Genomic DNA, 10,102 nt, shown 5'->3' with positions numbered 1-10,102 from the left:
TTTTCTTTTGGTAATTTTGTAATGCATACAACTGCTACCGCCGAGCAGTGGTTTTACTGGGTTTATACTGTAGAATCGATTTATTGTTATCTAGAAATCGATTGATTAGATATATAAAGAAGTAAACAACATTTTAAAAAAACTAAAAGCACATACGTAGCATGAAAGAATTACAAAATCAATTACAACTGTCACATGATAATAGATTGGTTCTTAAATTCTGTTACAAAATTAGAAATTGCAGAAGTCAGTTTCTTCTGCTGTCTGTCCAGTGCTTTGTATTACCCTCCACCGCTTGCGCGGGCTCCAATAATGGCGCCTGTAGTGATTACACGCATTGAGCCATGGGATTGATTGTCCTGTCCTGCTTTTTGCTTGCAAAAACCTAGGAAGCCTTTGCTTGTCAACCAAACTTTAGACTAAACCCGCCTTCCTTATTATGATTGGACAGAGACTATGCTAGTTCCGACGTGATTCTAGCAGAAGACGCCAATCATAGTTTGCCAGTTAGGTTAGGCTAGTATGTGTTGAGCTGGACAGAAAATGATCGGAGATATCCTTCTTTTTGGGTAAATATAACGATATTTATTCGTCAGATTAATATGTTGTTGGCTTTGGCAAAAGTGGGTATTACAGAAGTATTACATCTATAGCAGCCAGTATACGCTGTGTGACTAAAATAGTTTTATTTATTTATTTATTTTTTAAAATTGTGACGTGTAATGTTTTTGTAATCCTGGTATTAACAGAATCAGTGTTGTTGTTATTGGTGGTTATTTTTCCTGTAAAGCACTCATTGTAGAAGTCTCGATCGACGCTAACTCATCCACAGCGTTGTTTTTGTTCTGGGGTGCATACGGGCCGGTTGGTTACACGCCTCAGTTCAGGCTCCCATATTTGAACAGGATATACTGTTTGTGATTGCTTTGTGTTTCTTCCGAAACCTTTCACGAATTGCAAATATTTCCGACCTGTCCATTCTCCCTTATTCATTATTAACTGTCCTGTTTTTAACACCTTTTCTGGACATTTCCCGTGACAGATTTTCTCCCGTATTTTGCACATAACTCTACTGTTAAACCTGGTTTAGGGCAACAAACCTTTAATTACCGTCCGTGTCATCTACAGTCTGTGGTAGAGTGACCAACCGACATGGGTCAATTTCAGGACATCATGATCACTTTTGCGGGACACTGAGATAAACTATTAAAATAGTGTATAATCATAAATAATTTCTTATTTTAGCGGGACAGAGGTCCAATTTTAGGGACTGTCTCTAAATCAGGGCTACTCAATTCCATTCTCTGGCTGGACAGATAAGCAATGTCCCAACCTTGGGGGGGCCACAGGGCGCTCAAGATGTGAGTACTGGTGGGGCGTTGTTTGAAATGGTTATGAAAGTCTGCCGGTCCAATCACACGTTACATACAGTCACAGAACTTTGCAACACTACACTTGCACCAATCAACTAACACAGGTCAGAAATCACCATTTACAATGACACAATGTCTGATCACCACTGAATAATAAAAAAAGAAAGCAAATATATTTGTTCCTGATATTTTTCTGACAATACTCAAACGGCATCTTGCAAACAATTATACAAATCCCTCTGTAATGCTATTAAAACAGCATGTTATTCATTTTCATTGTATTAAAACTAGAAAGTGTTCCGAATGACTGCACAGCAAGCATTCAAGTTAACTAATGAAAGCACCTCAATTAGTGATTGCTTTATTTATGTTATGTAACATCTTATTGAGCGCCTGATTAAAAGTGCAGCGCTGTGCCTAAATGTGCATGTTCTAACTCCATTGTGTTTAAATGAAAATTAAAAGTTTTAAATTAAATACATAGCATGACAGTAAACAGAGGGAAAATAAACTGAATTGCATATCCACCGTGCACTTCTTACTGGTGCCAAACAGAGATCTTTGACAGGCTCGGTTTCTTCTGCCAATTCCCTGTGCCTGTTGGTGGCTGCACTGCTATTATTTCTTAAAAGTAGAGAAAACATAGACATAAGTTCTGACACCAGATGAATCAATCATATAACTCAATACAATACCTAAGCTAAAGTACATTGCTATCGTATTTAAGTTAAATGAATACAAAAACTACTTTCACTTTCCTGTTCCAGTCATATGCTTCACAATTCCCAGCTAAATCTAGCAAAATGAAAGCGATTTCCAATACTATTTATCCTAAACCTAGATGTAAAACTGTAAAATTCCAGAATAGGTTGTGAAGGCTTTATTTTGCTCCACTGAATTAATTGTAAATAAACTCTTCAATAAATAAAAGTGGAAGAGGGGGCGTTTTGTTTTTTGTTTATTGCTCTCCTCATGGCCGGGTTCAGGAGTGGGGGCAAGAGTGCTGTTTGTGGTGAGCACAGATCACAAAAAGACGGTGACGCCCGGAAAACCAGCCCTTCAACTAATAACAGCTTGCTTTGCCAAAGAAAAAACAAAGATCAAGAAAGTTCCATACGCAGAGACCTTTGCATGTAGTGACCCGTTCAGCAAGTCTGTAGTTACCTGATCCCAGACTCACACAGTATTCTGCAAGAAAGTCTAAAAGACACAAATAAATTTATTACAATTTCAGCATCAACATTGCTTTAGAAGTGCAGATTGGTTGATAACATGTATTTATGTACAGAATAGTGTGTTCATTTAAAATAGGATAGTTGACAATGAAATGTTACCGATGGGTGTTATTGATCTGCCACACATGTGCAGTGTAATGAATACAGCTGCAATACCGCACTGTTGAATAGTTTAGTTTATTTATTTTTTTATGATGGACTTACTGAATTTAGAGGCTTTTTTTCTTGTTATAAAGTAGGTGCCATAGCTTGTCCTTTTGATGAAAGATAAATCACTTAAACATACTTAGCAATGATTTCCAATCTTGGCAAACTGACCTTATTGCAATACCGTAGTTTCAATTGATACAAATACCATCATCAAGAGCTACATATACTTGCAGTGTTTTACAATCGGGCACTTGGAGTTCATCTTGCAGTGTTTTACAATCAGGCACTTGGAGTTCATCTTGCAGTGTTTTGCAATCAGGCACTTGGAGTTCATCTTGCAGTGTTTTACAATCAGGCACTTGGAGTTCATCTTGCAGTGTTTTACAATCAGGCACTTGGAGTTCATCTTGCAGTGTTTTACAATCAGGCACTTGGAGTTCATCTTGGTGCTCTAGGTATTTTTTGGTATTGGCCACACGACCAGCACTGCACAGTAGAATAATCATTTCATAATCTGCAAGCCCCCTACACAGCACATTGCATGAGCACTTTGTTGTATTAGGCCAGGTGTTGTGATGTACTACACATGTATTAGGCCAGGTGTTGTGATGTACTACACGTGTATTAGGCCAGGTGTTGTGATGTACTACACGTGTATTAGGCCAGGTGTTGTGATGTACTACACGTGTATTGTAATTCATTCTTTTATTACTGTACTGTGCAGTAGTTTTTTTCTCACTGGGCGTGGGTTTGTATTATTATTATTATTTTTTTTTTTTTATCTTGTAGGACCTTGCTCATGAATGCAGGTGCAGTCCTTAATTTTAAACTGTAAGTATGATTTTCTCATTCCCTGTATTACTAGTTAGATACAATCATATGTGAAAAGGATGGCTTGCAATAAGGGCCACAGACCTGTGCAGACTTGTGTCGTATGAAGGAGAATAATATGCAGTACTGTACCATGTGACCCAGTCCTGGATGGAGGACAGGCCTTGCAGTGATGGGTATGAGGTATAGAGTGTGAATGAACAGGCCTCATCAATACAGGTATAGAGTGTGAATGAACAGGCCTCATCAATACAGGCATAGAGTGTGAATGAACAGGCCTCATCAATACAGGCATAGAGTGTGAATGAACAGGCCTCATCAATACAGGCATAGAGTGTGAATGAACAGGCCTCATCAATACAGGTGTACAGTGTGAATGAACAGGCCTCATCAATACAGGTATAGAGTGTGAATGAACAGGCCTCATCAATACAGGTATAGAGTGTGAATGAACAGGCCTCATCAATACAGGTACAGAGTGTGAATGAACAGGCCTCATCAATACAGGTATAGAGTGTGAATGAACAGGCCTCATCAAGACAGGTATAGAGTGTGAATGAACAGGCCTCATCAATACAGGTGTACAGTATGAATGAACAGGCCTCATCAATACAGGTATAGAGTGTGAATGAACAGGCCTCATCAAGACAGGTATAGAGTGTGAATGAACAGGCCTCATCAAGAGTGTGAATGAACAGGCCTCATAGAGTGTGAATGAACAGGCCTCATCAATACAGGTATAGAGTGTGAATGAACAGGCCTCATCAAGACAGGTATAGAGTGTGAATGAACAGGCCTCATCAAGACAGGTATAGAGTGTGAATGAACAGGCCTCATCAAGACAGGTATAGAGTGTGAATGAACAGGCCTCACCAAGACAGGTATAGAGTGTGAATGAACAGGCCTCATCAATACAGGTATAGAGTGTGAATGAACAGGCCTCATCAATACAGGTATAGAGTGTGAATGAACAGGCCTCATCAATACAGGTATAGAGTGTGAATGAACAGGCCTCATCAATACAGGTATAGAGTGTGAATGAACAGGCCTCATCAAGACAGGTATAGAGTGTGAATGAACAGGCCTCATCAATACAGGTGTACAGTATGAATGAACAGGCCTCATCAATACAGGTATAGAGTGTGAATGAACAGGCCTCATCAAGACAGGTATAGAGTGTGAATGAACAGGCCTCATCAAGACAGGTATAGAGTGTGAATGAACAGGCCTCATCAATACAGGTATAGAGTGTGAATGAACAGGCCTCATCAATACAGGTATAGAGTGTGAATGAACAGGCCTCATCAAGACAGGTATAGAGTGTGAATGAACAGGCCTCATCAAGACAGGTATAGAGTGTGAATGAACAGGCCTCATCAATACAGGTATAGAGTGTGAATGAACAGGCCTCATCAATACAGGTATAGAGTGTGAATGAACAGGCCTCATCAATACAGGTATAGAGTGTGAATGAACAGGCCTCATCAATACAGGTATAGAGTGTGAATGAACAGGCCTCATCAATACAGGTATAGAGTGTGAATGAACAGGCCTCATCAATACAGGTATAGAGTGTGAATGAACAGGCCTCATCAATACAGGTATAGAGTGTGAATGAACAGGCCTCATCACACTACAGAGTGTGAATGAACAGGCCTCATCAATACAGGTGTACAGTGTGAATGAACAGGCCTCATCAATACAGGTATTACCTTTACTACCGTGCTACTTTCTACAGTACTAACACGTCTTACTACAGTGCTAATAATGTGTCTTACTGCAGTACTAATAACATGTCTTACTACAGTACTAACACGTCTTACTACAGTACTAATAACATGTCTTGTGATAAAGCTGCTTTTTTACCCCCCATGCAACAGGAAGAAGAAAGACACACAAGGGTTTGGTGATGAAAGCCGAGGCCCCACTACAGGTGTGTTGTCTTGTTTCTATTCACTAATCTGAACAGTCGGTTGCTGGTGAAGCAGTGTGGAGCTGGAATCAGGATTGGGGTTTCAGTGGGATTGAAGTGCACACTGGTTCACAAGCATGGATTCCTTCCAGCCTCGTGGAAACTGCACATTTCTTTATGGAGTGTCTTTGTAATTAAAATAGTCCAGTAAAGTATTGAGTCCTGCGCATGTAAACATAGAATGTACTCAAAGCTGTTTTTAAAAAATGAGAATCAGATTATCTTTAAACAAAGGGAGAAGCGCTGTCTGTACAGTAGAATGGTTGATTCAGACCTTGTGTCTTTGTAAATCTTTATAAATTCTGTAACAGGAAGGAATACAAACAGTTATTTCTGGGTTAGTTTCAAGCAGTGGGTGTTTGAATATTTGTCCCAGCAACCTTCCAAACTTAATTTTAACATTAGGAATCTGAGTTTTTACCAATTGTATTTGGATGGGACTGTGAATAAGAAGGTAAATTACCCCAAATTCCACTTTCCTTGTTAGGCTAATTTAAGCAATAATGAGTCCTGGATACAGAATCTCGCACAATAAATATATGACTTTACCTTTTGTATTCACATATCATAGGTAAATAAAATAGTGAATTACATTTTTTTTTTTAAACCTTTACTCAAAAACGCTGGCCAGGAGAGATTGTCTCTTGTAAACACGGCAGTGAATCCAGATCACACTCCCCCGGCAGCAGTGCTGGTGCTTTGATTGAAGTGAGTGTTGCATTGTGGACACAGAAAGCTGGCGTCGCTGCAGGAGGGAGTGGTATCTACATACACAGAAGACACTTTTACTGTACATACCGAAGAGGTTTTTTTTCTCCTGGCGAACACTCCCAAGTTGAGAAATGGATTGCCCAGTTGATTTATGATTTTTTATATAATAAAAATTTGAAGAGAGTCTCCAGTGTTTAAAAACATAATGCTGAAAAACTCAGAGCACAGGTAATGTAATCTGTTTCTTGTAAGCTTTACAGGGTAACGCTAAGCTGTGTGATATCTGGGATTTCTCTCTTGTATTTTCAGGTGACAACATCCGGGAGTTTTTATTGAGTCTCCGATATTTCCGAATCTTCATCGCCTTGTGGAACATCTTCATGATGTTTTGCATGATACTGTAAGTAACTTCAAAATGCATCACTGTGTTCTGCATTCAGGTAACAGGTAATGGTGCACTGCGTACAGCTGAGTATAGTTAAGGTTACTGGACTTCAACTAATTTTTTTAATTGTAACTCATCCATGCGTTTACAGGCTTCACATTGCAGCCCAGTTTAATTACGTGGCATGCTGTCTCTTTAGCATTGCTGCCCAGTTTAATTATGTGGCATGCTGTCTAAGTCAGAGGGCAGCAGTTTCTACTTCTATCCGTATCTGAAAGCTGTTTACATCATAATGGTTCTGAAAATGTTGCAGGACCAAAAACAACTTAGCGATTTAGACAAGACTTCATATGTTGAACACAATATTTAACGATAGTGAAACAGTTTTATATTTGAATTTGTAAAATGTTCAGCTTTTGGTGATGGGCATCCCAAGTTGTGATTGATTTACACAGGATCCTGATCCTACACTTGAAGCCACCATGCCTGTGTGTTTTATCAGGACAGATCTGTGCAGACTCATTCAGCACTGCTTCTGCAGCCCAGTCTTCCACACTCTGACCCAGGAGTAGACTGGGGCAGAGCACTGGTTTGTCTGAGTTTGATGTAACCAGAATTAGGGTGTTGTACAATACAAGCTGCTGTCCATCACACAATTGAGAGGTCTGAGCGGCTGCCCATGAGTGGGCTTGCTGGCGCTGACCTTGAGAGGGTGCAGATCAGCCCGTATTCCACACAGCACCTTGGACTAGAATTCTTATCATATACACCTACAGAAGAATAACTAAACAGTATAGCCACTTTTAATATGAAGTCATTTCCATCTGATGCATTTTAGATGGCTGTATCACATCAATATCAGGGAAACAATAATACTTGCAGTAACTAAATCTTCAGGAACACTGGAAACATTTAAAAAGCAACTAAATTCTGTCCTAAGAAATTAGATTCACAAGTGAGGGTGAATAGTGTGCTCGGACGGGATGAGCCGAACGGCCTCTTCTCTTATGTTTTAGTAACTGATGATTAAAGCTGCTGGTTGTGGCGTTGAAGTGAAACTCCTGCCACTGAGGAGTAGAGGCTGCTTGGAAAAGTAGGTCAAAGACGTTTTGACTTCCTTAACAAAGAACTGCAGTTTTTCAAGGCTTAGGGTGACCTCAATTAGACTAAATAGAAACGAGAATTGTTTTGTACATTTTAAAAAGCTACATGGATTTCAGATGTGCAGTTCTGGAAGAAACATGTTCCAGCAAGCAATCATACAGTATGTTTTCAATTTGAAACATCTGGTACTCTGTTTGAATCTGAATTTTACACTGTGTTGTACTTGGCACTGCTTTTCTAACGAATGACTGCGTTGTGTGTAGAGTTTAAAAGTAGTTTAGTCAAGCTACTTTGGTTTCAGTTATCATTATTGACTACACACAGTATTGATTTTGAATAACTATGTAATGTATTTGTTATTCTGGCACTCTGATTAGTGGATGGGTATTTAAACGGGTTTGAAATGGCTGTGTGATGAGTGTTTTGTGACGGCATGGAGCTGGTATGAATTGCCCTGACTACCTGTTGTGTGTTTTAATGCTTTCTGTATCTACTAATGTATACCAGACATCTCAGGGATGGAAATGAGACTCCTGTTGCATAGCAGTTTGATCCATTCCAGGTTTTACTACAAGGTTGATTAGCCACAGTGTATTGGTATGAAGATCAGGTGTGCTTTAAACTTCTAATAAAACCTGGAATGGATCAAACTGCTATGCAGTGTGAGTCTTATTTCCACCCTTGCATCTAGACTATAACTTCAACCGCTCAGTCCTAAAATATGAATACAACTAAATAGCTAATAGTCAGCTAGACAGAGCCCATGCCTTTTTAAATGAACTCTTTGTTTCGAGTATATGTAAGGGTTCCTGTAATGAAGTATGGGCACAGCTGCTCCACGGTTTAACCCTCTGTAACTAGCTAGTTGCTTTACAAATCAATACTGTAATTATTGCTGTGTATTTTTTGTGAACAACTGTAAGTCACCCTGGGTAAGGGCGTCTGCTAAGAAATAAATAATAATACAGGCATCGCTCCTAACCTGTAAATACATGTTCAGTTGTATCAGAGTAATAATGCACAATAATACATTTATTTTTATATTTGCAGGTTGTTTGGATCATAAGAAGCAGAGGAGCAGAAAACATCAAACTAACCATGTAGATCATTCTTTAAGCTAGAAATGTTTTTTTTATTCTTGGGTATTTATGGAGATGGGGCTAGTTAAGGTTTTACCAGCATTTGCTGGGATTTATATCATTTTCACTTGGGATCTGTTGTAGAAAATTCTTTAAATTTTCTGGTTAATGTTGAATCTACTTCAAAAGCTATTGAATGTATGATCATGGACTTTGAAAAGCAACGTGTATGGGACCAGTGTATAGTTTTCATTAAAACACATCTACCAACACTTGTGTCTAAAGCAGTGGATTCATGTTTCTTCACAATGGTACATATAGATTCCATACATAGAAATCTCAAATTACCCACAAATTAAAGCAGGCATTCAGATTGATTATGGAAAGCCGATATTAAAAATGTTTCATATCTAACCCTGCATTCTGTGTCATATTTGTAACTGTGAGAGAATAAACTGCTGATGTTAGCAATGCAATTCTAATTTCATAAGCAATTCTCCAGATATGTGCACACGTGTAAGTGTGACATATGGATGGATGGACGGACAGGTTTCATAAGAAATTCCAGAACGAGAAAAAGCCATTCGGCCCACCTATGCGCGCACGCTTTGTTGCCAGCGTGATCCATTAGCACTTTTAAAAAACAGAAACAAAAACCGTAACGTGACAGTTTCATGACATGACGTAACATAAGTGCTTCTCTGAATACCGGTATATGGAAAACTGTGTGAGGTGGTGTCAGGATGAGGGGTCCCTAATACCTGCTGCACAGGAGAGTGACTCTGCAGTGTGGGGGTGTCAGGATGAGGGGTCCATAATACCTGCTACACAGGAGAGTGAATCTGCAGTGTGGGGGGTCAAGATGTGGGGTCCCTAATACCTGCTGCACAGGAGAGTGAATCTGCAGTGTGGTGGGGTCCTGTACCTGCTACACAGGGGGCGTCTGCCTGTACACCCGTCTGTCTGTCTGTCACACTTTTGTTTGTACATTTTTGCCGTGGTGGTGGATCGATGTCATTGACAACATCCCAGACTGACTTTAAACAGAAAGTATCTGTTTCCTATAAGTGGCCTCCTCAAGCTTGGATGGATGCAGAAACGTTAACTTCAAATCGAAGGACTGCGCGGCATTCGATACACAGTGAAAAATTAATAATGTAGCAAATAAATGCAGGAGTGGTTACAGGAGAGTGGTTCCACTAAAGGAAGTTAAAAATGCCAAGAGAATAATAGAAATTAATATTGCTAAGGGGGCTAAAACC

At 39.5% G+C, this 10,102-nt stretch overlaps 1 protein-coding gene across 1 annotated transcript; it reads left to right on the top strand.

Annotated features, from left to right (window-relative positions):
- Positions 1–466: 466 nt before the first annotated feature.
- Positions 467–9,112, top strand: smim7 (small integral membrane protein 7). Its single transcript, XM_041231177.1, has 5 exons — positions 467–569; positions 3,548–3,589; positions 5,470–5,522; positions 6,582–6,672; positions 8,812–9,112. Exons 1-5 carry the CDS (start codon positions 544–546, stop codon positions 8,825–8,827), a joined length of 228 nt encoding a protein of 75 aa, XP_041087111.1. The 5' UTR covers positions 467–543; the 3' UTR covers positions 8,828–9,112.
- The last annotated feature ends 990 nt before the right edge of the window (positions 9,113–10,102 follow it).

The sequence above is a fragment of the Polyodon spathula genome, chromosome 27 (genome assembly GCF_017654505.1).
Source record: "Polyodon spathula isolate WHYD16114869_AA chromosome 27, ASM1765450v1, whole genome shotgun sequence".
Taxonomy (NCBI): Eukaryota; Metazoa; Chordata; class Actinopteri; order Acipenseriformes; family Polyodontidae; genus Polyodon; species Polyodon spathula.
This window is presented reverse-complemented; position numbering and strand designations above follow the sequence as displayed.

What these genes read in the sequence shown, in the direction of transcription:
- smim7 (XM_041231177.1), top strand. Translation starts at nt 544, where the DNA reads ATGATCGGAGATATCCTTCTTTTTGG. An exon ending in GCAGTCCTTAATTTTAAACT is followed by an intron (nt 3,590 to 5,469) that starts GTAAGTATGATT and finishes CCCATGCAACAG; the next exon opens with GAAGAAGAAAGACACACAAG. An exon ending in AAGCCGAGGCCCCACTACAG is followed by an intron (nt 5,523 to 6,581) that starts GTGTGTTGTCTT and finishes TTGTATTTTCAG; the next exon opens with GTGACAACATCCGGGAGTTT.